At 34.6% G+C, this 27,943-nt stretch overlaps 1 protein-coding gene across 1 annotated transcript in view; it reads left to right on the top strand.

The window, feature by feature from the left end:
- Positions 1-27,943, top strand: part of LOC148941270 (protein vav-like) — a 163,584-nt gene that overhangs the window by 53,362 nt on the left and 82,279 nt on the right. Inside the window, exon 4 of the mRNA XM_089103854.1 lies at positions 18,188-18,307. Coding sequence (XP_088959980.1) covers positions 18,188-18,307 — 120 coding nt within the window. The remainder of the gene's footprint in view (positions 1-18,187; positions 18,308-27,943) is intronic.

Genomic DNA, 27,943 nt, shown 5'->3' with positions numbered 1-27,943 from the left:
ATGACTAGATATAACAGGTAATATCGACTTCAAAACCTTCAACGAAATAAAATCGCCTCCTGATGCACCAATTTTTCATATTATTTATAACATCAAATAATTCATCAATAGTTACAGATTTAAGGTACACAGACACATCACAATCTTCAGGTAGGAACTGACGAAAATCTCCATCTTGATCAAATACTGGCACCGATGATGACACACGCTGCCCAATAGTAGCGAAGTGATTACACATCTCATCTGCAACATTATTATTCATTCCCATATTATCTGGGCGGATCAAGACGCTACCAGGGCAAGTCACCGACTTAATCAATTTCCAAGTCTTACTCGGGTTACCCTCAACTTTTTTAAATTTAACCTTATAATATTCTACCTTAGCCAGTCGGAGTGCAGCATTTAACCTACTATTATAAACTATATATATTACTTTATCATGAGGATCATTGCTCTTTGTTGACAACTTATATAAAAAACGTCTTCTATTAATTGACTGTAACAAACTCTTTGTAATCCAAGGTTTATTCGGAGACACCCTACTCTTCTGTATTCCTGACACTTCACAACATTCCAAAAACGTATCCTTAATCTTACCATACCAAAGCTCAAACTTCAAATTTAAATCTAATTCTTCTTGTAAAAATTTAAAGTCTAACTGTTCTATCCTAAGCTTAAATCTTGAAATAGTATTTGAATCAACTATTAATTTCTTAGGCTTAGGGCGAGCATCACAATTAATATTAATATTCTTAAATATACCCGGAACTAATATAGCCAAACCAAAGTGATCCGAAACACCATTTAACACAACACTCGACGAATCATGGGGAACATTCAAAAATACATTATCAATTAGAGATGAAGATGAATCCGTCACTCTAGTACAAATATTTACAGCAGGATGCATCCCATAACCTAACATTAAATTCAAAAAATTCCGGGCTTTTAAATTAGATGCTAACAATTTCAAATCAATGTTAAAATCTCCACACGCAAAACACAGCATGTTCTTACGAGTTAGAAGGTCGATTTGTTGCTCTAATAATTCTAAAAAACAATCTACACTAGCTGAAGGGGGGCGGTAACAAACAGCAATAAAAAATAGGTCACCATTCTTATCAACCTCCGTAACAAAACACTCAAAAACCATCTCTTTATTAACAGACAAATCATCCCTAACCTTCACATTCAAATCAGTTCTCATATACAGGGCAAGTCCTCCATGCTGATGGTGAGTACGGTTCTTAACATGCATATTATAATTTAAAATATCCAATAGTCCAGAATTATTATTCATTAACCATGTTTCAGTAAGTGCAAGAATATGAAAATCAGATAGCATACACAGCTCCGACAAATAATCCAATTTACTATTTAACCCCTGACAATTCAAATGAAAAATGCCAAGTTTATCTGGTGCCAGTCTAGTATGTAAATCAACTGGGCACTTATAATTAACCTTCGGAAAAACATCATCTACCCCCATATCAAAATCCCTGTGAAGTACCCCTAATCCTAAATTCGAAACACTCAATGGATTATTCTCAAGCCAATCCAAACGATCATTACAAACAATTACCATTTTTTATAAATATATATATATATATATAAAAAAGAAAAGGACGGGTAGTTGCAACCAAACCTAACCAACTGAATAACTTACTATAACTCGGAGGGTCGGTGGTCCCGTTTCCAACGTAATCGAAGCTCCAGAAAAAACACAATATAACCTAAAAATAATAAGAAACATATTAACAAAATAGTATAAATAAACAAACGAATACAAAAAAAGTGAAAAATTGACACTAACACTAGCCTGTGACAATACAGGCTTACTGTTTCCATTACTGAATTCCAGAAAATTATAATTGAAGAAAACACAATGCTCTACCTGTGTCTACACCTTACCCATTCTTAATTCTAACAAAAACTAAATAAATGAGGAAAAAAGAACAACTTTTCATTTGTTTTCCATAAACACAAATACAAAACAAAACAAAAAAAAAACAAAAAAAAAAATATCTTAACAAACTCTTAATTCACCATTCATGATATAACCATCTATTGGTCTCATAACTCAGGGATAGGCTCATCGTAACCAAATTTTGCCGCCACACCACCACGGTCGATCTGTATATATGGTGGAACTGTATTGGAAACCCATGATGAAACTCCTATAGCATTTAATCTAGATTTCTTTGCATACAACTTCCTTCGAGCTTCATGAACTGATATTGGTGCATCATCGCTAACAGATACATTTTTATGGTGTCCAATAACTTTACCTTTTAATTTCTTTCCGTTCGTAAGCACACTGACCTTCGCATCTCGAGAACCAACATCAACTTTAAAATACTGTTGCTCCTTACGGACATTACCAACAACTCGAAACCTCGGGACCATGGACAGACCTAGACCCTCCAAACACAACTGGTCAAAAAACGATTCGGCTTGGGTGGTATTTTCACAGGGAACATTCCAAACGATAAGATTCGTCTCTGTATGTTGATACTCAGCTGCCATAAGCCGACGAGACAGATCTGCACTCCCAGTTTCATACTTTTTCGTTGCACTAGCGATAATTGACATTTGATTTCTTAAGCTTAGAACATCAGAATCAAGCTGTGTAACACGCGAACTCGTAGTATTAACTTCTGATTTTAGCTCAGACTGTGTATTTTTCACTGATACCATGCGATTTTCTAACATTTTTATACTATCGTTTATAGAGTCTAGTTTTTTACCATTTTCAGTAAGTATTGTTAGCATCTTAGCAAAATCATCCGCCAGGGTCTTCAGTGAAGCGACATCGTTATTCCCTTCAGATGAAACGGTCGAATTCAACAAACTGTTCTCAACAGACTGGGATCCTACTTGGACAGTTTTAGCAATCTTCCTTTTTCGCCCCATGGCAAGTGCAAATAAAATAAAATATGTAATCTCTCTTACCTATTTTGGCACCTATAATTTATCCACGTCAATGCGGACGTGCAGTTCGCTAAGCCACCGTTAATTTGGGCACGGCTAACACCCCTATCTCCTGCACCGACGACTTCCAACAGCGTTTGAATACCGACGCTACTTCAGGAATCACAACCAACTTTCAGGAATACTCTGTAGCGTTTGCAAATTTCAACTAATCAAATATTTGCATTTCATTCCATTCCTCAGGGCAAGCGGTAAAGACACCTGAACTACTACTCAATCAGAGCTTGATTCATTGTCTTTGGCCTATTTTCTTTTTTTGTCATAATTAAATGACGTAATCCAAGGTGTATAATCCCAAGCCAATTCAATGTTTCTCAATATCTTCACTGTCTAACAAATACACTTTTTACAAACCAATTAAATTCAAAGTTAAATCCAATTTGCGTCCTCACAGTTCAAAGGCTCATTCAGTACTGAATGAGCCTATAATATAATCTATATTATTACTAAGATGGATAATATTACCGCTCAAATGATCGTTTAAATGAATGATGTATAAGAAAATTTATACCTAAATATAAGTAAAGGAGTCCCTAGACGGTCAATCATTTTGATCAAAAGCTTCCGTCAATCGATTGACTCAAGCATGATTGGCCGTTTAGGAACCTGTTTGACGATTCAATCGCTAGCACACGTCTAGCGGTTGACGGGAACTTTTGATGAATGAAAGATCTAAAGCCCAGCTGGCCAGCCATGACAAAAAAACCAACATAAAGAAAAATCCCAATGAAAAAAAACACACAAACGAGACTGCGGCTAGTTGAGAGAATAGACAGAAAATGTAAAAAAACGCGGATATTCCGCTTATGTAGAACAAAATGGCTTAAGTACAAAAGAAACACAAGATAAAAAAACAAACTAAAACTAACAACAAACAAAACCGCCGCCAATAAAATACACAATTCGCACAAACTAACCCACGCAAGGAAAAACAGCTATTATAGTTACTTCAATAAGGACACCAAAGCAACTGAGAAAAAAAAAAAATGAAACTACGTTAATTATTCTGTTGTAAAATAATCCTCTTGCTGGCTATTACTGAAGCAAATCGTTTTGGTCTAGTAGGTAAAATAGTCCCCTGGTGATTATTTAAGATCTTAATTCCCTTATTGACTGTTGATTCTTTCCTTTCCTTTCCACTTTTCTTTCCACTGGCCGCAGTCTCGTTTGTTGTTTTTTGTTTTTCATTGAGATTTTTCTCTCTGTTGGTTTTTTGGAACTTGTGATCAAATTGATTTACCGTCTAGGGCCTCCTTAAGGTCACAAATCTTGGCAGGAGCCAGTTATTTAAACTTAAGCTGAATATATAAAGGTAAACTTCTGATACACAATATTGATCACAAATCAGAAGACACAAGCCATAAATTGAAGTAAGGTCACAAATCTTGGCAGGAGCCAGTTATTTAAACTTAAGCTGAATATATAAAGGTAAACTTCTGATACACAATATTGATCACAAATCAGAAGACACAAGCCATAAATTGAAGTAAGGTCACAAATCTTGGCAGGAGCCAGTTATTTAAACTTAAGCTGAATATATAAAAGTAAACGTCCGATACACAATATTGATCACAAATCAGAAGACACAAGCCGTAAATTGAAGTAAGGTCACAAATCTTGGCAGGAGCCAGTTATTTAAACTTAAGCTGAATATATGAAGGTAAACGTCCGATACACAATATTGATCACAAATCAGAAGACACAAGCCATAAATTGAAGTAAGGTCACAAATCTTGAATGGTACCAGAAAGGAGGCCCGAGACGGTCAATCTATTTGATCAAAAGCATCCGTCAGTCGATTGATTCAACCATGATTGACCGTCTAGGAACCTGTTTGACGCTTGAGTCAGGCGTTGACGGTGATTGATAGAAAGTTTGAATGACTCAAGCGGTTGACGAAGGTGATTGACCGTCTAGACTAGTTTTGTTAAGTATTGCGTCAGTCACGCGCCAACAACAATGGAAGACACATCGAAAGTAAGCAAAAATGCAGAACACGAGTTTATCTGTTTATTAATAGTTATACCGAGATCACCCTGAGTTATGTAAGGTTAAAAGTAGAGACTATTATAACCGAAATAAGAAAAGCATGGCATTTGACAGGATATTGCGGGCGGTAAAAACATTGAAACCAGATTATATAGTTTCCGAACTAAAAAATAAAATTAGTGTTTTAAGAACAAATTTCAACTGCGAGTACAAGGCGATCGAGCAGAAAAAGAAGCAGTAAACCAACGACGTTTATTATTTTGTTTTCGCTTGAGCGCAACCAAAATACATGCAAGGTAACTTAGAAAAGCCAAATCAGTATTAGACAGCATTTCACACACGATAGATACTTCACTACTCGACTCTGAACTGAAACTAAAAATCTGACCGTGAGTTAAAATTAAACTTGAAATTAGATTTGGTCAAGATTGAAGGTTGATTGAAGCACACATCAATTGATTTACGGAAGCTTTTGAACAAAATGATTGACTGTCTCGGGTCTCCTTTAAACGTAAGTTCAAAATATAAAGGTAATCATTCAATACACAATACAGATCACAAATCAGAGGTCACAAATCATAAATTAAAGTAAGGTCTTAAATCTTGGCTGGTGCCAGTTATTTAATCTTATGCTCAAAATATAAAGGTAAATATCCGATGCACAATATTGATCACAAATAAGAGGTCACAAATCATATATTAAAGTAAGTTCATAAATCTTGGCTGGTGCCAGTTATTTAATCTTATGCTCAAAATATAAAGATAAATATCCCATACACAATATTGATCACAAATAAGAGGTCACAAATCATGTATTAAAGTAAGTTCATAAATCTTGGCTGGTGCCACTTATTTAATCTTATGCTCAAAATATAAAGGTAAATATCCCATACACAATATTGATCACAAATAAGAGGTCACAAATCAATAATTAAAGTAAGGTCATAAATCTTGGCTGGTGCCAGTTATTTAATCTTATGCTCAAAATATAAAGGTAAATATCCCATACACAATATTGATCACAAATAAGAGGTCACAAATCATAAATTAAAGTAAGGTCACCAATCTTGGCAGGTGCCATTTATTTGAACTTAAGCTCAAAATATAAAGGTAAATTTCCGATAGACAATATTGATCACAAATCAGAGGTCACAAATCATAAAAGTAAATTAAGGTCATAAATCTTGGCTGGTGCCAGGTATTTAATCTTATGCTCAAAATATAAAGGTAAATATCCCATACACATTATTGATCACAAATAAGAGGTCACAAATCATAAATTAAAGTAAGGTCACCAATCTTGGCAGGTGCCAGTTATTTGAACTTAAGCTCAAAATATAAAGGTAAACATCCGATACACAATCTTGATCACAGATCAGAGGTCACAAATCATAAATTAAAGTAAGGTAACAAATCTTGGCAGGTGCCAGTTATTTAATCTTAAGCTCAAAATATAAAGGTAAACATCCAATACGCAATATTGATCACAAATCAGAGGTCACAAATCATAAATTAAAGTAAGGTCACAAATCTTGTCAGGTGCCAGTTATTTTAACTTATACTCAAAATATAAAGGTAATATCCGATATACAATATTGATCACAAATCAGAGGTCACAAATCATAAATTAAAGTAAGGTCACAAATTTTGGCAGGTGCCAGTTATTTTAACTTATACTCAAAATATAAAGGTAATATCCGATACACAATATTAATCACAAATCAGAGGTCACAAATCATAAATTGAAGTAAGGTCACAAATCTTGGCAAGTGCCATTTGTTTAAACTTAAGGCCAAAAAATTAAGGTAAACATAATCTCACAAACAGTATTCATGTGCAAGATCATGTCGATACCCTATCTGACGATATGCATACACATCATCCACTATGAACAAATAAATAGGGGAAAAGGGGTGGGGGCTCAAAAAGACCTGTCATTACATAACAGTAACAAGTCTCCAACCAAGGCAGGCTACTCTGCTGCCTAAGCTTAATGTTTGCCTTACCGAATATTCGATTACCAAATTGTCACAAATTTCAATATTTCCGTTTAATTTAACCCCACTAACAGGTACATCGCTCAAATAGTTAACGCTTAAAAAGATCTTGTAATGCAGTTAAACCATAAATTAAATATAAATCTTGTATTTAAAATTGTAAATTCAAAAGTTATGAATAAAGGAAATGTCTAATTTGGGGTTAACAATGGTCACAAAGTACTAAGCTCTGAAGGTTGTTGAAATTATGCTTGCAGTATCCGTTGTAACCTTCGCTGCAACTCTATCCTGTAGTAACCGATAATTCAAAATGTGTGGGTTTTTTTTTCTAACTCAAGTGGGGAGAATTGCCATTTGAAAGTGACTCAGAGATAGTAATAATTTTCTTGATTAATCATAATGGTAAAGGTTAGCTGCAAAAACAAATTATGGGAATTTTGGAAATAACCTGAAATCTCTCAAAAATGGTGTCGGATCGAAGCGAAAACTATATCATTGGAATCACCATAGCCGACAACCCCATTAAGGAGAATTACTATCTCCTATGTTCAGTAGGGAGGAAAATTACTTTTTCGTAGGTTATATTAGAAAAGCGGAAAGGTTACATTAGAAACCCGGAAACCCTATTAACAGCAAGTAAAATATAGAAGATATTGAAACTTTTAAGTTAGATTTCCCGATGACGGCAAAAACAATAAAGAAAAAATTGAAAACGATCTCTATTAAGTAAAGACGAACGATGATCGCTTAATTTGACCAATTCATTAAATCACAAAAACAAAGTAATTATGTCATCGGCCCCCGCAAGGCTCTGTAGCCTGGTAAAGCAGCAATTGACGGGGGATAAACGCGACTATCTACATTGTCTTGATTGTTTTACATTGTCTTACATTGTCTTTACATTGCATTGTCTTACATTGTCTATATATTGACTCTTGATACTTAGTTGGGCAAGCAATTACCCATTATTGTACAACTAATTCGTTTTTGTTCGACAGTTGTATCATGGTTGCAGTAACATTAAGTAGTAAAATTGGGTTAAGTTAGGTAAATAAAGCTTTCGACACTGAATCCAGGGCCTAAGATATACCCGAGAAAGTAGCGCCGCCCTAACTGAGTGGTTAGCATGCTAGACTTGAAATCCTTTGTCCGTAAGGACAGGGGTTCGATTCCTGGTGTCGCTGATTATTTAGTATGGAACGGGGGTCAGTGACGGGACTCTGTGAGCTCATCCAGAGTTGATCCAACTCTAAATGGTTACCTTGAGAAACCTGGGGAAGGTAAACAGGAAGGGTGTGCGAAAGCACAGGATGGCTGGCCTCCCAACCTCCCATTGCACTCACTGGCTGAAGAGCCATGGAACGGTGGTCAGTGCTGCTGGTAGGGACTGTAAATTTCAGTGCCGTATTATTTACCTTTACTATCTCCGTCCTTTTCTTAGGTCCAGGGCTTAGAAGATTGCGTCCATGGCAGGTCTTTACCTAGCTATGTAGTTATGACAAAAAAGTTTTACCTTAATTTTGAGTTTTCAGTTTCTTTTTCATTCGCTTTAGTTTTTAAAATCAAACAGTTCGTGGTAACGAACTGTAAGTAAGGAGCGACCCGGCTCAATGGTAACCGAAACTCTAGAAAACGGGTTTTTGATACCAATAGATATATCAAAAGAATCAGATTTCAATGCTGATTTCAAATATATAACTTTCATCAAGTTTAGTGCTACCCATCAAAAGTTACGCGCCTGAGAAAATTTGGCTGATTTTCAAAAAAGGGGGAAAGACCCCTAAAAGTTATATAACCTTAATCAAAATCCCACCATCATATTCAGCGTATTAGAGAACCCTACTGTAGAGGTTTCAAGCTCCTATCTACAAAAATGTGGAATTTTACATTTTTTGGCAGAAGAAAGATCACGGATGCGTGTTTATTTGTTTGTTTGTTTGTTTGTTTGTTTTTGTTTTTTTTTTCCCAGGAGTGATTGTATTGACCCAGTTGTCCTAGAATATAGTGGGAGGGCTCATTAGAATGGAAATTAAAATTTCTAGGTCAACTTATAAGTGACCAAAAAAAATGTAGGGCAACTAGACCCCCTCCAACGCTTTTTTCCCAAAGTCAACTTATCCAAATTTTGAGATAGCCATTTTGTTCAACATGTTCAAAAATATGATAAATACTTCTTTCAGGATGACTTAATCTCCCAAGTTCTCAGAGGGAGGGCTAAAAGTTATGAACTTTACCCAATGTTAACATATAGTATTGGTTATTGGGAAGTATACAGAAGTTTTCAGGAGGGTTTTTTTCTTGTAGTGGGAGGGAAGGGTGGGTCGGTGGTTATGTTGGAGGATCTGTTCATGAAGGAAGTTTTCATGGGGGAAGGGAAAATGCCATGAAGGGGGCGCCGGACTTGCCAGCATTATTTATTGGTTATTGGGAAGTATACAACCATTTTCAGGAAGGATTTTTTCTGGAGGGGGGGCTAGAGGAGGGGGTTACTCTGGAGAATATTTCCGTAGAGGATGTTTCTTTGGGGTAAGAGACATTTCTATGAAGGGGGCGCCGGATTTCCAAGCATTATTTAAGAAACGATCAGAAATTAAATAAAAAAAACAAGTTTTTTCAACTGAAATGTAAGAAGGAATATTAGAACTTAAAACGAACAGAAATTATAACGTATGTGAGGGGGTTCTCCCCCAAGTCAGTACGTCGCTCTTTACGCTACAGTTTTTTTTTAGTGCTTTCAAAAGAGCTATCTATTCTAATTAAACGGCCTTTGTGACTCAGAGGTTTCTGAATCAAAATTTTTTTTAGCTTTTAACGTAAAGAGCGTGGTATTGACTAAGGGGAGAACCCCTTCATATAAGTAATAACATATACGTAATAAAAAAAACAATAAAAAAACAAGCGATACGGCTCAATAGTAATCGAAACTTTTAAAAACGAAATTTTGATGTCAATAAATGTATCAAAAGTATGTGTTTATAATGCTGATCCTAAATATATAAATTTTATTAAGTTTAGTAGTACTCATCAAAGGCTACGAGCCTGAGAAAATTTTCCCGATTTTTTAAAGAGGGGGGAAACATCCCCTACATGTGAAAGAATTTTAATGAAAATCACACCGTCAGATTCAGCGTATCAGAGAACCCTATTACATAGGTTTCAAGCTCATATCTGCAAAAATCTGCAACTTTGTATTTTTTGCCAGAAGAAAAATATACGAATATAGAAGTTAGTTACGTAAGTTAATTTGTAAAGACATCCATTTAGCAAAAGAAAAGTAAAATTTTTATACAAATAAAAGCTGCATTAACTAAAAAACGATCAGAAATTAAATAAAAAAAACAATTTTTTTTAACTGAAAGTAAGGAGCGACATTAAAACTTAAAACGAACAGAAGTTATTCCGTATATGAAAGGGGCTGTCGCCTCCTCACCGCCGCGCTCTTTACGCTAAAGTTTGACTCTGTCTCACAACTTCATTTTTTTTTTTTAAACAATAAAAAAATTTAGCGTAAAGAGCGAGGCGTTGAGGAGGGGACCGCCCCTTTCATATACGGACTAATTTCTGTTCGTTTTAAGTTTTAATGTCGCTACTTACTTTCAGTTTAAAAAACTTGTTTTTTTTATTTAATCTTAATCAGGATCCATACTGTCCTGAAGACATTGAAATCGGTTTCTTCGTTCTTGGCTTTTTCTCACTTTTATGGATTATTTAAAAATTTATTTGTCAATTTTACTAGTTTCATTGTTGTTTTTTTTAGCATTTTTGACAGGTTATGACTTCCTTTCTCCTTTCTTGTTTTTTTTACCAGTTTTATCGCATGACAGTTTGACCTAACATTCAATTAACTCTTTTGCCAGTTTTATATAATTTTTATTTTGAACCATTTTATGTTTTTAATACCAAATTCTTTTCCTTTGTGTCTAATTTGTTGACCAGTCTGTTTTTGCTGTTGCTGCTTTTTTCTTTCTTGTTGTGTTTTTTCTATATTTGACTCTGAAATACAAATCTGCTTCATCTGGGCTCGTAACCAACATTTTTTTGAAATAAATGCCTTATTTCTGTTCTTGTTGTTTGACTGAGGAATTAAAATATGTATTTAATAATGTACCTCTTAATTGCGAATAGATTTAATGTAAGGGAGGTTATACATGGATCAAATTAGAAAAAAAAACTACAGAAACTCTTTCATGTCATCAAAAAACTTTTGACGTCACGGCTTATTATAAAACTCCGTAAAGGCTTCTTCGATCCATCACTACCCGGCATTATTCTTTTGTTTCTTTTTTCTCCCTCATACTTTCCTCTTATTTTCTTTCTCCTTCACCTCTTTGTACATTATAGTCCCACTTTTTCGAGAATATTCTACCCGTAAGTTTTGCACTGGTTTCGTTGTAGGACTACCCGTAAGTTTTTGCACTTTTTCGAGAATATTCTACCCGTAAGTTTTGCACTGGTTTTGTTGTAGGACAACAAAACTCGCCTCACTGGGGTACATTTTATTTCCAACGTATTCTTTCTGTGTTCTTGTCATAAATATAGTGGTACTTCATTGTTTTTTAAAATTAATAAAAATAAATGAATAAAATGAATGAATTAATTAATAATGAATTAATGATTAAAATAAAATCAATTAAAATAAATAAAAAATGATAACTTGAATAACAAAGACGAAAATCGGATTTTATTTAAAAGGGGAGGGGTAGGAGAATGTTTCACAAACGTGTCTTTTTTCTACGGTTTAAAATACGTTCCTACGGTACTAAAGTAAGGCATGTACGTAGAGTAGGGACATTCGACTCCGTACCCTCCTCAGATGTGACCTGATTCTTCACGAAATTTCCAATTTTTAAAAATACTTCTCATGGCTGTGTTTTGTTTCCTTGGGGAGAACTGGGGGTGGGCGTTGAAAATTGCCCTATTCCCCCTTAAAATCAATTACTATGTACGTGCCTGCTACCATAGTTTTTGAATAGATGATAATTTACGATAATAAATTTTTATCATACAAATTTTGGCAGGGGTATCATAAAATAAAAAATTCATTCTTCCACATGCTTCACCTCTTCTCCCAATGAATTCTGACTATTTTTTTTATATTCCAACCTTTTTTCGCACTGTGGGTAGTAAAAATGCAAATTTTATAAGAGGTTTACTATAGAAAATATAGTTAATAAAGAAAAACGAAAGAAAGAAGGAGAGGGAGGTGTCAGAGAGAGAATGTAAACACAGTGTATGCCACATACCAAAAGCAGCATTAATCACAAACCAAATAGCTATCCACTAAATAAAATTCGGGGCTGCAGTTCACAATTTTCATACCCGAGCAGTTCAAAAGTATTTAAAAACGGGTATGCTTATTGCAAATTTCGATGCCAGCAAAATCAAAAAGTAATTTACATGACATGATAGTGCCTTCATGCATAAAAGGGACTAGTGGGATAGTAACTTGTTGAGCCCGTAACGTTAGGAAAAACAGAAGGTACTAATATGTATAGTTGAAAATAGGGGACAAATATCTGTTAATGTACCCCCACATGCCCTCCTAAAATATATAAAGTCATAGGAATTAAACATCTATGCTAGAAAGTATCTACATGTCATCAAATTTGTTCATTAGTTTTCAAAGAGTATCAAAATTAGCAACTCTAGATACCTTTGAGCCCCAAAATTAGAAAGCTGTTACTCTGAGTTTGAAGAACCGACCCGGGCACCGAATCCCCGGTCTAGCAAGAGCCTTCCTTGAGAGCGTAATACAAGAAAAGTTTAAAATAATCGTATAATTTTATTTTCTATCCCAAGAATAAGCAAAAGTACTGTGTAAAATCATATTCAACTTTTCTTTCTAGTGGAGGGTCTTGTCTCGAAATTTAAGGTTGAGAATATGACCAAAACTGACAGAGAATTTTGAATTTTGTAAAGTCGTCGCAACATAGCTTCCAAGATGACTAATAAACCAAAAAATCTTAAAAATTTCACGTCATGTATTTTGTGGGTTAACCGTCTTGAATTAACATCCTTTCATCTGAAGCTTATAGTAGCTTATCTCTTTTTCTAACGCGGCAATGCTGTTTTCAACCTCAATAACGTTTTTTTTTAAAGCTTCTATGTACAGCTTTTTCCTCTCTCTCATTTTCTTAGCTGCTTTTGCATTGCTCTTTCTTTTTTCTCCATGATTCAAGTTGTTGTTTCTTTTTCTATTTTGACTCTTTCCCTCGGTAGCTGTAGCCTTCTTCTTTTTACTTTTTGGCATGGATTCAAGCTCTGTATTTAAATAATGAGCAATCCTTAATCGGTCTTCATTTTTGCATACACTGTCGAACTCATCATCAGAGTAATCTTCATCATCACCTTTTGGTGGCTTCCACTCATCTTCACTATCTTCCAAGTCACTAAGATCATAGACACTGCTTTGCTCTTTCTCTAATTCATCATCGTCAAATTTGTACTGAAAACGCAAGCACTTCTTCCTATTAGAAGACCTGGTATTGTAAGCTCTATTTGTTTGCACTTCTAGACTGCTCTCTTTTGACATTTCTACTTGCATAATTGATACTATTAATAACTAAACTGTTTGGCTACAGGTTGTTTCTGATACTGATATCAAATCAAGTTCTTCCCCTAATTTATATCCGCTGAAAGATGACGTCATACAACCGTAATTAAGGAAAAATGATGTTATGTAAACTCTGTACGACATGTGGCAAAATGACGTCATACAAACAGTATCATAGTCACATCTATCGATAAAGAAAGCCAAATATCAGGAATGACATGACAATTTCCTTGATTTTAGCGTCATACTTGTTTTTAAAAAGCAAAAAATTAAAATTGCAAGAAATTAGTTTAAAGAGTTTGCACCACCTGTTGTTTGTGTCCGACTGTTCTCTATTAATACTAAACCCTTTTAACTTTTGTCAGATTCCTTTCTCAGATAGAAAAACTGCTGTTCTAAGTTTCCATCATTTTTAGTTTTAAAAAGTATGCCTTTAACCTTGACTCTGATTAGTCAGTCAAGAAATTGATGCTTGAAAGTTAAACAATGTTCATTTCGAGAAATAACGAACGACGAAGGTAATTGGCGCTGTAGTCGTGCGTAATTTTGATTTTATCGACAAGTTTGACTATAATCTGTCCCAGGCATAAAACTTCAGTAAATTTAATAGTCAATTTTATCATTTGACATAGAACTACAAAGTTTTGAGTTTGCTATGTTAAGGTTTTTGAAGCTACTATATTAGCAAATGTAACCCAAATTATCTACTCTAATAGAGGTATTTTTGCATGATACCACGGGGTCATGTAGCATAACCAGGTTTGCCACCCGGCGGCAAAAAAAATCATTAGCTTTTAGCTATTTTCTGGTCGATCTAGTGGTTTTCTTCAATAATCTCGTGATTTATGTGCAAAGTTAGTGATTTTTTTTAGGCAATAAACAAAATCACTAGAAATGGTGATAAATCACTTGAGGTGGCAACCCTGAGCACAAGTCATACAGACGTAGTTTAGTATGACACCATTAAAGTTAATACACAAATGAAACATAAAAAAATGATGGAAGATAAAAAAAAAATCGTTACAAAACTTTATCTCTTAGCCAACAAATATAATTCTCGGCTCACCTTTAGCGAAGAGGCACATAAGATAATTACACATCGAAAATTTTTGGGGGCGTGAGAAGACAGTTTTTATTGGGGGGCAAATTTTCATGGGGGGTATGTTGGAAAAAAACTACCATTCGTATCCGCAGGGAATATTTGGGCAGCTCTTAATATAAAAGTTGTCGCATCTCTGATACTTAGATAAAGACCTTCCTTGTTCAAACAATTGGATTTTACTAAAGGTCGAAAAACTGGACAGCGAAAAATTCATGTTTATCTAATTAGTATAAAAATACCTCTGAATACTTGAAATACCTCTGAATGTCAAAAATCTACTTAATAACGATGTGCCCTGGTTTTTACAGTAGGGGTTCTCAGTCCTTTCGTAAAGGCAAGATAAAGAACTGAATACTTTCAAGAAAGCAAGCTCACTGTGTGAGAAATAAAAACAATTTGAGTATAATATTTCAATCATAATGCAATAATCATATACAATACAGTAAACAATATGCTAAAATACACAATGATTTATACAATATTTCATTTGACGACTTAGTTGCTTTCTGAAAGTAAACAATTTCAGATGAAACTGTTTTCATTTCAATTTTAGGATCATAGAAACAGTTAAGAACTGTTTCTATGAAATGCATATTTTTTCTAAAATTTCTTATTCATCTTTGGTGCAGGATAGAACCCATTTCTTTCGACAAAAATTTTGATCCGAAGACGGTCACTATGCTATCAAATAAAAATTTTGAGTGAGTCAACAGGGGTGTCGACAGGAGTAAGCGAGGTTATTTGTAGTCCATGCAAAACGGCGGGAGTAACTATGACTCTCTTATTGGACCAAAACTTGTGTGTTAGCTTTTGAAAAGGCACGCCTGCCTAGAGTCTCCGGCAGATTGACCAAGAATTTAAGATTAACATAGGACGGTTAGATTGCCTGGAATGAGAGGCAAACACGGCACGCTCGCCTATGATCTTAGGGAAGTTGACCAAGAATTTAGAATTGACACAGGACTGTTAATTTGCTTGGAATGGCAGGAAAACAAGTGTTTAAAGCCTAAAAATGAGGGCCTCAACTAACTAAATTGTCAGGGAGGCAAGTGACCCAGTTTGTAAACTCAGACATTTGGACCAACACAAACTTAATTCAATATTAGTTGGACCAACAAGTTGCCGGGAATTGCAAAGGAAATAAGCATCCAAAACCTGAAAGGGCCTGTCTGCCTCGAATGTTAGGCGAGTGAACCCATTTATAAGCTAAGACACTTGCGCTAACAAAAAATTAAATAAATATTGGTTGCCCAATATTTAGTTGACTGTCTGTGTTTGTGTCTTGGGTTTGACTGTCTAGGTTTGTCACAAGCTCAGAGAGTTTTTCTAAAAAAAAGTCCAGATAGTTAATTTTAGGCAGCGCTGGAAATGTCGCAGGATAGGTGAGGAGTGAGTGCCCACCGTCTCCAATCACTTTGATTTTTGAAATAAAACCACCGTTGATTTTGAATTAAAATCAAGTATTTTGCAGGCATCATGACATGGTTAATTGCAGAAAAAGTCAAGAAAGATAGTCCGAATGATTGAGAGGGGGGTACCACCAGATGGCTAATTTGACAGTGTATATATATATAAATCTTTAAATTAGCCAACCGGCCAACCAATGTTTTAAGCCTAAGAGTCCAGCTGGACATAAGGAGACAAATTAAGAAAACAATTCTTACTCCATAATATGCAAAATAATCCTAGTTAACACATTTTGCTGGGGAAGAGCCTTTATCTTCACTTCTTTCATTTTTTTTCTGTTTTTTCTAAGAAATTCATGAATTTCTTAGAACCTTATATTCATAGAATTTATACCCCCCCCCCCCAAATTTGCAAATATATACCTAGAATTGCATCCTCAATCTAAATATAACATCCATTTGCATCACAAATGAACTTTACTCCCATATTAGCCATGTGGTGGATGTCCATTAAGAGGCAAATCTGGGATAAGCCCTTTTTAGGATTGTATGAAATAATATAGGGAGTAATAATATGTGGTTCTGTTCATGATATATGTGGCTGTTCACGTGCTCGCATATTACAGAATGTTATTTTTATATTATCTACTCAGATATTAAACCTATATTCACGCTGGTGACCCCTCTCCCCACTGAATCTTGAATCTCGTGATTTTTGTACTTTTTTATATTATTTCCTACATGAGGCATCATGGCTCTCCAGAAGGCATTCTGGCTCTCCAGATTTTATTGGGGATACATCTGAAACACCAGAAAGCACGTTTATTTATTATCATTTTCAATATCTCTCTAGGAAGCTGTCCATCCCAATCTTGGTGGAAAATTTCTTCAATAAAACAGATATGCACACAATGATCTAAAATGTGCGATAAATAAAACAGATAAATATAAGAGATATAGATAAAATAAAACAGATATGCACACAATGATCTAAAATGTGCGATAAATAAAACAGATAAATATAACAGATATAGATAAAATAAAACAGATATGCACACAATGATCTAAAATATGCGAAAAGTCAAAGAATACAGTACAACCATTTAAATAATTTTTATTCTGCTACGCGGGGAGGGGATAAAGTACTTATTGTACCGTTAAAGGTACCGTTTAGTGTAGAGGTTCCGTTAAATACTTGTATATTTGTGTTGATGAAACTTGTTCTTCAGTGAGCACGTTATCTATCTGGTTTTTCCGTGCAAATGAAAATATTTAATAATAACAAAAAATTTAGGCTATTTTAAATGTGTGGATCTTCTAGGTAAATAGGCCTTTTATAGGAGACCGGTTATTCAGGAGTTTTTGAATAATTTTGTAAATTTTAGTTTTTAATTTTTATCTGAAATTATTGCTTCTTCATTACTTCATTTTTATTGAATTATTTACTGAACTAACTATTAATTATTTATTCCTAATTATTAATTATAATTATTAACTAAATATTAATATAGTTTTTTTAATCCTAATTATTTATTGAACTCTTTCAAGTTTTTTTTTATTTGCAGTGCTAGATCTTCCCTATCTATTTTATTGACATATATTGCACAATTCTTTGGGATACGTGTTCCTTTTACTAATTTAAATTTTCGGTTACTATGGGTTGTAGTTTGCTCTTCACAAGGTTCTAGCTCTTGCTGTAACCATGATAAATACACAGGAAAATGCCTTTGGCTTTTTCATTACTGGAACCTAATAAAGAGCGTACAACGTCCCTACAGTGGTGGTTCTGGCCTCTCTTGCTCCAGGGGCAAAATCTTGATTAGCGCCCCCTCTCTCCTTGTCTCTTAAAAATTTTCAATTATTAACAAAATTTTAATTGATTACGAAACTTTTCATTTATTTAAATCTGACTTTTGTAACTTTATTTGGGAAAAGATATGGAATTAATTAATAAAAATACAATTTCCAAAATAACATAATGATTAAGAAAGTGGGCCCATTTTTTTCTCTAGAAATAAGGAATATCGTGACTGGCATATAAAAAGCCTCACAAATTTTAACCAATAAAATCAAAGGGCATTTGTTACCATGGAATTGTAGGAATGCAATCTTTCTTTTTCCCTTTTCAATTACCTTTCAATATTTCTAGAAGTGCCAGCAAGAAGCTCATAAAGGTCACTTCAAGCTCAAGGATTTACTGGCGGTACCGATGCAAAGAATACTCAAATATCACTTGCTTTTAAAAGAGCTCATCAAACACACCCAACAAGTAAGATTTTTTTCTCTCTTTAATATTCTCTTGACTACAAAGAACATGTGCCTTGTAAAGACTATGATCTATTGAAAAGTTCGGAGGTTTTTCTTATACAGGTATTTGGTAAATAAGAATGAGCCTTGAGATCATATTTATCTTAATATGCTGTATATAAGAATGGTAAATAAGGTAAAGAATGGTAAATAATTTTACCAAATATAATTTAGTAAATAAGAATGAGCCTTGATAGCATATTTATCTTAATAAACGAGCAGTAGATAATGGGAGAACGTGGAATCAAATGGGGAGGTAAAATTCCCCTAGACTTAGTTGATGATTTAAGCATCCTAGATGAAAGTGTGAGCAAGATGAATGAATATTTAGAGGTTTTGCGAGTTCATGGTGCAAGAAAAGTTTTAAAATCTAATGTTAAGAAGGTAAAGTCATTTAGGCCAGGAATAAGTGAAGGTGAAGAGGTGATAGAAAACGAGAAGATCAATCATGTTGACAGTTTCACTTGCTTAGGTAGTATCAAACAGTTCGTGGTAACGAACTGTAAGTAAGGAGTGACGTGCCTCAATAGTAACAAATGCTCCAAAAAACGCAATTTTGATATCAGTAGATATATTAAAAGAATCGGAATCTCAATTTTACATGTGCAGATGCTTTGGGGGAATTACCTGGGCGGAATTTTCAGAGAAGTTGAAATTCTTTGGGGAATTTTTACGTGTGTGGGGATTGACCGCCAAAAAAAAAATATCCATGGGGGGAATCATCATCTGGAAAAATTTTGCGGCTGAAGAATTTTACCTGGAAGGAACTCTTTATGAAGGAATTTTTCGTGGGGGGATTTCCGGGATTATTTGAAAAGCGATCAGAAACAAATAAAGAAATGAGTTTTGCTACTGAAAGTAAGGAACAGCATTAAAACTTAAAAGGAACAGAAATTACTCCATATAGGAGGGGAGATGCCCCCTCCTCAATATCCCACTCTTTACGCTAAAGTTCAACCTTTTCTCTCAATTCTTTAAGAACGATTCTTGAAACACAAGAGCCGCCTTGTAATTAGAATCAAAATCTGTTTTTTAAGTTTAGCTAAAACTTTAGCTAAAGAGTGGTGTATTGAGGAGGGGGCCAGTCCCACTCATACGCAATAATTTCTGTACGTTTTAAGTTTTTAAGTTTTAAGTTTCAGCATAAATTCTCATTTTTTAATTTAATTATTAGTACAAACGGTGGATGCTGTGAATATGTAGAAGTAGAATAGCCAAGGCCCAGAGTGTTGTTTTCACAGTTGAAGAAAGTTTGGAAGAATAGGAAGATAAATCTGTGAACCAAAATTAGAATATTGGAAGCTGCAGCGATGACAGGGGCCAAGTATGGTTATGATCCGTGGACGCTCCGAAAGAAGGAGGAGGATTTGCTAGATGTTTTCCATAGAAATTGCCGACGGATTGTTTTGGATACCCGATTGACAGACCGTATCTCAAATAGTAAACTCTACGAAAAACATGGTTCAATCTCGCTGTGTAGGGCTACAATCAGAGAAAGAATGAGATGGGTAGGTCACTTTCTGCGTACGAAGGGTGGTAGATTGCCAAATATTGTTTTTGTCGGCCAAACGTCTAGGGCCAAACGAAGGTGTAAAGAGGGGGGGGAGCTTTGAATAGATTGGGATAGAGGAAGAGCTTGTGTTGTTGTGTTGGCCTCAGGCGGCTTGATGCTGCAGTAATTTGTTAGTATTAGTGGTAGTAGTAATTGTATACACATGTGTAAATACAGTTTTCTAATAAAACGGCGCAGTAATTTTCTCTGTAAATTGACATACTAGCATTTCCCGGTGTAAAAACGATCAAGATTGGTCATGACTTTGGGAAAGTTCGTCTAGAGCCTTAATTTTGGAAACATTTTTTGGTATTGATTTTGAAAATATTTTTCATAACATTCATATGGGTTTATCATCATTCTGATTCCATTATTTGTTTTGCAAGTCTGCTTTGTGCAGTGGATAGCGCGTCGGACTTATGATCCGAAGGTCGCAGGTTGTTGAATTTTTCGATGGGAGGGTTTTACTATAGTCAAATTTTTTTTAACGTTTTTCATATGAATGAAGTCACAAATACTTGGAATTGTTACAATTTTGCTGAAGATGTCAGTGCGAAAAAACAAAACAAAAAACACCTGACAGTTTAATTTTCTTGTCGATAGGATAGAATAATTTGCTGGTATAAATATGCAAAACGTGTTGCCGAACAAAATCAAATGAAATGTATGCTCTAGAAAAAAGTCTTTATTTATTACCTTTATTAATACAGGGTAATAACATTAAAATTACAACTCCAGCTAACGCAGGAATGAACCCGATGTTTCAGCTTAATACATAAGTAACTGGTGAGTAACACTCAATTCTTTAAACATCTTCCGACAAAAATAACACGAATCAGGAAGAGAGCAGGCAGGAAAGCAGAGAGCAGGCAGGAAAGCAGAGAGCAGAGAAAGCAAGGGGGGGGGGCAGGAAAAAAAAGGAGCGAAATCCAATCCAAAACTAAAGCTACATTTCTCATTCGAAGTCCCCACATCCTGAAAAGGAATTAATAATCTTCAAACACACAGGTTTTTTAGTTTTTGTGAATTTAGCTTGTAAAAAAATAACTTGACCAATCAACGTAATAATTCTACTTAATTAACAAAACTTAATTATTAATATGAAATTAATAAAAATCCATGATTATAAATATAGTCGAACCACAGGCTTTTCCATCCCAATGCCTAATCAGTATTAGGGATCCGGGCTGTCACTGTAAATTTTACAATATCTAAAAATTTACTTGTGAAAAATCTCAAGTTAAAATAAACAGAATGCTTAATAATAATAAATATGCTTTTTGAGGATAGTGGTATACGATAGGAAATATACTTTGTTTTCATGTTTCTGTCTTTATTTATGGTATTGTTTTGGTTTATTTTTCTTTATTCTTATTTTATTTTTTACTTTTTTAATGTTAGGGAAAGGTGGCACTCTTGTGTCAAATTTCAATTTTTGAAATAAATAACGAAGTTTATGAGGTTAGCTCTTGAATTATAAAAAGAAAGACAAAAATTGCGAAAATCAGGTTCGTTATACAATGCAAACAAGAATTGTTACCCCAGTTTTTTCTCCATTCGAACTCCCTTCTGATATCTTTCAAACAACTGTTCCTTTTTTTAAAATACCATCAATTTCCCAAAACAAACATGTTCTTAAAACAGGTAGATTTCTGATGATCAATTTAGTTTTAATTCTTTAAAGGGCTTTTATTTTTCTGTCATATTGATTCTGTTTATTTATAAATGTAGAAAATTGATAGCTAAATAAAACTTTAAAACCTCAATTGGCAATTCTTGTAATCTCTTTAGTTTGAAAAAAGGAGATGTCATTCTAGCTTTTAGTGCAGTTTAAAGAGATTCTTACCATCATGTAGAGGTGCGAAGCATTCCTGAAATTTATTTTTAAGACAGAGAAGGCGCGGACTTAATTCTGTTTTATCATAATAAATAAATAATAAATTCGGTATAGATATAACATTTGGGAATGCACGTGTTTATTTTTCCAGACAATGCTGCTATGGGTGTACGCAAGATTTTGTCGGGGGAGGAGGGCAAAACCAGGAGTGAATTTTCAGTATTTATCTGAAGAACAATAAAATTCTATAAGATACGTAAAGCTTTATTTTTCTCTTTCTGTTAAGATACAATCCTCATTTTTTATGAGGATTTTTATTAATTAATTAATTAATTTAATTAAGTAGTATTATTAAGTTGATTGGTCGTTTTTTTTAAAGCAAAAGTAAAGCGAAATCCAAGTATTGAAAGTAAAATATCACTTACACCCTTTTGGCAAAATTAGGTCTTCCCTTTAAAACGCCTTTTAACTTGAATTGACTTAAAGTTCTTGCTCTGCGTAGGGGAAACTAGATGACAGCACCGTCAGTCTTCTCCAGGTGGTCCTATCCAGAGTTAGGGAGAAGGCATCATTTGGGTTAGCGTTCGGGCTGAGGAGCCGTTGGTTTATCACATCAGCCCACCATGGTGCGTGACCCTTTAAGGCAAGGTTAAAATAAAAAAATTGGCGTGACTGAAGTTGGTATTATATCATCGGTTGAGTATAAACTAAAAATAAAACGCTAAGAGTGCACAGATAAATTTTAAATGCTCTTTTGGCAAAAGTTGTTTCAATCTTTTGTAAAGTAAAAGTAAAAAATACAGTACCATTTGTGCTTAGCAAAGCTGACGCGCCGATTTTTACGTGTTGCAACGTTTAGGAGTTATTTTCCAGTTGTAACTTAGTTCTGCCAACACGCATGCTAGACTGAAGTGAAATGCAAAAAAGAGGAAAAATGCAACTATTTCCTTTCTTATTACTCAAGCGAGAGTTTTTTTCGTTTTAAATCTTTTTTTGCCGTTTGGCTTTTCAAATTTGTTTCTTGTTTTTGTTTCTTTCCTTTACTTGATTTTTTATATCTTTTATTTTTATTTCCTTTTTTATTTCTGTTTTTTTTCTGTTGTATTTAAAAGAGTTCAGTGGATGTCCTTGCCCAAATATCTGTATTTTCTGTTTCGGGCACCCATGGCCATACTGGGCCATGGCAATACGGGTGCGGGGTTCGATCCTAGTTGTCACAAGGCTAGGCAATATGCTTGCTACCTACCTGTAAAAAGAAGACCCAGCTGCTGAAATGTCAATTTAACGCCCTATGCGCCCGCAATATAACACTCTATGCGCCATCAATGGCCTGGGACCATCTTATCATTTTTTATTTTCTATGACTGTTAATTGTCTTGTTTTTACTCTTATGTCTAGCTTGTGTGGTCTTACCAAAAATTGAATTTAAAAAAAAGTCTTTCAACTGAAAGTAATGAACAACATTGAAACTTAAAACGAACAGAAATTATTCCCTATACCGGGACTGCTCTTTTATTAACCATCGCCCTTTACGCTAAAGTCTTTAAAATGCTTTTAAGTTCTTTAAAAATGCTTTTCATTCAAATTCAGCCACTCCTATGTTTGAGCAGTCTTTCGCAAAGGTCATGAAAATTCGAGCATTAATGTAAAGAGCGAGGGTCGAGGAAGAGGTAGCCTGTCTCATATAGAGGATAATTTCTGTTGGTTTTAATTTTCAATGTTGCTCCTCACTTTGAGCTGAAAAAACTTGTTTTTTCATTTAATTTCTGACCATTTTTCAAATCATTCTAGGAAATTTTTTTCCTCCCTCCAGTGTAAAATTTTCCTCGTAAAATCCCTCCTTGAAAATTTCCTTTCCACCGGAAATTCTCCCCATGGAAATCCCCCCCCCCCCCCTGCAGAAAATTTCTCCCTGAAAAAAAAAATGTATATTTCCCAATAACAAATACTATATGACGTTGTGAACAGTGTGGCACATTGTGAACAATGAGCAAATTGTGTAAATTGAAGCCCCTTCTCCAGGGAGTATGAGGGGCACGTCATCCCCAAAGGCATAGTTATTTGACCTTTCAGCTATGCTGAATCAAATGGGTGTCTCAAAATTTTGATCGGATGTCTGTAAGGGGGACTGGTTTCCCTCCAATCTTTTTGGTCACTTAAAAAGGGCACGATAACTTTTGATTTCTGTTCAAATGAGCCCTCCCTCGATCTTCTAGGATCATCGGTTCCGTACGATCACCCCTGAAAAATAAATAAATCAATACGCATCCGTGATCTTTCTTTAGGCAAAAAAATCCTCATTTTTGTAGACAGGAGCTGAAATCTCTGAAAAAGGGTTTTCTAAAATGATGAATATGAGGGTATGGTTTTCAGGTCGCTTGAATTTTTGAGAATATTGTCTCCTTTATGTAAGTCTGGCAAATTAGTAACCGAGCTTCGGTTACTATTGGGTCGTGTCGCTCCTTATTTCATCATTACGAACTTTTTGTAAGACACGTTAGTACTCTTTTTTAAGAAAATCATACATTTTTTGTTACAATCGAGCACTAAAGAGATAGGGACGTCATTTCTAGGCGAATGGGGGAGATAACGTTTACGTTTTGAACCGATAATTTTTCGAATATTCAAGGAGTGAAGAATCGGGTGATATTGTTGCTACCAGGGATTCTAATAGCAATAGCTCCCGATAGCCGGAAGTTTTAAGAGATGGGATGTCATTTCTAGGGAAATAGGGGAGATAACGTTTACGTTTTGAACTGAATTTTTTTTTCAATATTCGAGGAGTGTAGAATTGGGAGCTAGCATTGGTACCAGGGAGCCTTATTGCAATAGTTCCCGATAGCCGGGAGTTATAAGAGATGGGATGTCATTTCTAGAAAAAACAGGAGAGATACCGTTTACGTTTTGAACTAATAATTTTTTGAATAGTCTAGGAGTGAAGAATCGTGAGCTATTATTGCTACCAGGGAGCCTAATTGCAATAGCTCCTTGTAGTCGGGGGGTATAAATGATAGGGGTGTCATTTCTAGGAATGATCGGCGGGGGGGGGGGCTAGTTGCCCTACAATCATTTTCGACTATAAAAAAGGGCACTAGAACTCTCGATTTTCAATCGAATGAGCCCCCTTTGAAGTTTCTACGACGACGTCTTCCGTATGAAGTGCCTCTGGAAAAAAAAATAAATAAATAAAACATTGGAGCCGTATGGCCTTTACTATAGGCAACACTACAGCGTTGCCTCTGAAACGGGGCAGATAATAATTTTTCGAATATTCGAGGAGTGAAGAATCAAATGCTAGTATTGCTATCCCTACAGAAAGACAGTGCGACCATATTTTAATACACTAATAAATGCATTATCTTTCCCTGGCTGGGGATTTTATTATTTCCTTTCTCTGATGGTCTAGACCAGTGGTTCTCAAACTTATTTAGACACTGTATCCCTTTTTACCCAAAAAACATTTTAGGTACCCCTTCTCAGTTACCGGTACTAAGTAAACTATTTTTGAAATATAAATAAAATTGCCAGTCCTAGAGTTAATGGGTTGTTTTATTTTTTGTTGGCCGACCGCGTACCCCCTAAAAAAATTGTGCGTACATCCAAGGGATACGCGTACCACAGTTTAAGAACCACTGCTCATTTCTCTTCAGAGTTTTAGTTTTCCTAGGATAGGGTGTTTTATCCTTCTTTTTATTCGTGCCTTTTTTTATTTATTTGTTTTGATTTTTATCTATTTGTTTATATGTATATTTGTTTTTATTTATTTGTGTTTTGATGTATATATGTTTTTTTTAACTTTTTATCGTTTTTATTATTTTTATTTTTTATTTTATAGCAATAGTGCAATTGATTTCATTCAGGAGTTTATCCCCAGTCCTTTGAGCTGTATGCTCTCTTGGGGGAGTTTATTTTGATGTGAGTTTAGTCAATAAAACTTATTATACATATGAAATATGCATATTTTATATATATGTTTATTATTATTATACATGTTTATTATACATATGAAATATGCGATTTTGCGACATGAATTCTACTTTATCGGACATTGAAAGGACAAGAAACTTAGATCATTTGATTTTTTAGTTTCTGACCTATCCATTCACCGCTCCAGATCTAAAAATTCACCACACTAGACTTTTGGTTGCTTAGAGATCTTTTTATAGAATTAATTAAAAAAAAACTTTCTGAAAAATAAGTTTTTCAAAGAAAAGTAAAGGCCATTTTAAACTTAAGCTCAGGAGATACAAATACCTGTTAAAATTCAAACTCAAAACGACCAGAAATTACTATTAAAGAATAAATGAAACCCAAAACGAACAGAAATTAAATAAACAATCATAACAAAAAACCTACAAGAAGTAACAATATAAATGAATAAATAGATCTTAAAGCGAGTAATGCTGAGATTGAATGTGAAAATCAAGCTTAAACCAAAAAAAAATATTTTGCTATTACAGTATAAATGAAATTTTAAACGAACAGAATGGAATGCACAAGGAATGCAAAAAAACATAGAATAAATATTAATGCAAATGAATAAATAAATCTTAAAACGAGCTAAACTTAAATTGAATATGCAAATCAAGTTTGAATCGAATAAAAATAACTACAAACAAGAGTTTGGGTATCGCCTCACTGCAGAAGCCAAAAACCTACTTCGTTTTTGATTGCAAAAGGTTTCAAGTTTTAATGGTGTGGGGGGGCGGGGGGGTTCTTACTGTCCGGTTATTCTTGACTTTAAAAAACGGATCTAGAACTTGCAATTTAAATCGAATGAGGTTTTTAAAGTCTATACGATTACCTCTTTGATAAAAACCTTATATATGAACAATAGACAGCTTGCATAACTTGTGGACAGCGATTGACAACAATGAATGGATTAAAAAAATAGCTCCAATAAGGGGGTTTAGACCATTTCACTTGCTGACACAAAGGGATCACGACTGTTTTGAATTGACCTTAATAGGATTTTGTGTGCAAAAGCAATTGTGCATCTATCACAGAGTATGTATTTTAATCTTATAATTGGATAATTATAAGGGATTTACTTTGTGCTCTTCCAATGCAAATTTTTACATTACTAATGCGTTGGGGTTGCGGGTGGTGCGCGTGGAACAAAGAAGAAAACTTTAGCGTCGACAGTGGAAGAGGGAGAGGGGGAAACGGCAAACTCATCCAAAACTGGGCGGACCTTTACTTATCTCATCTGTTCCCGATTTAGGCGATTAGACAGATTAATTGGGCTGTAGAATGTTGGACCGTTTGAGTTGTGGAAGACGTTAAAATACTCAAAAATACTTTATATTTTCATTTATTGCAGGATTGATTTCATAGATTGTGGAATGGTGAGCCCCCTGGGCCATCATTTGGGTGAGCCTAAACTAATAATATGCAATTTTGATTAATTGTTCCGTGTTATTTGTATATATTATTCTATATATGTTATTTTGAGTTATACTTTTATCACATTGCGTTTATTTTTAGCCTTGAGATAAAAACTGAAACCTTAGCGTAGACAGAGAAGGGGGAAAGTCTATCCCCTCACATGCATAATTGAGCAGCCACAGAGAAAGTAATACAAATGAAAATAATTTGTCTTTTGAAAATGTCTTTTTTCAAAAGACACGATCAAAATCGTCTAAAGGAACCTGAAGTGCTATCTCTGACATTTCCGTTGATTCTTTATTCCTGTTACTTTCAGATGTTAAATTTAGAATGTTATCGAATGGGTTTAGTCGTCCCCTCCCTGAATAATTTACATTTGGAAAACCCACCCCTGAGAAATTCCTTCCCCCCTCAAAGAACATTTTCTTTTCCTGCTGATAATTCTCCCGCGTTAAATTCCACCCAGCAGAAATTTACTGATTAATTTACATTAATATCAGCATTAAATTAATTTATTAATTTATATTAATATCTAATGTATGTTTGTTTTCATTGATTGTTTATTTAATGATTGTTTGATTGTTTTTATGCCCCCTGGGCATAACTTACAACGCCTACCCCCGGGCCCTGGTGGGCTGTGTCGACACCGGTTTTTTGTTATCAGAACTTTGAATTATTTTAACAAAATGTCTATCTCAAAATTTTTATCTGATGCATTTAGGGCGTGGAAGAGGGGGGGGCTAGTTACCCTCCCATCTCTTTCGACTCTTAAAAAGTGAACAAGAACTTTCAATTTTCAGTCAAATGAGCCCTATCTAAAG

The sequence above is a fragment of the Artemia sp. Qi Xiang Cuo genome, chromosome 18 (assembly GCF_049724085.1).
Source record: "Artemia sp. Qi Xiang Cuo chromosome 18, ASM4972408v1, whole genome shotgun sequence".
Taxonomy (NCBI): Eukaryota; Metazoa; Arthropoda; class Branchiopoda; order Anostraca; family Artemiidae; genus Artemia; species Artemia sp. Qi Xiang Cuo.
Note: the sequence above shows the minus strand (reverse complement) of the source record. Positions and strands in the feature narration are given on the sequence as shown.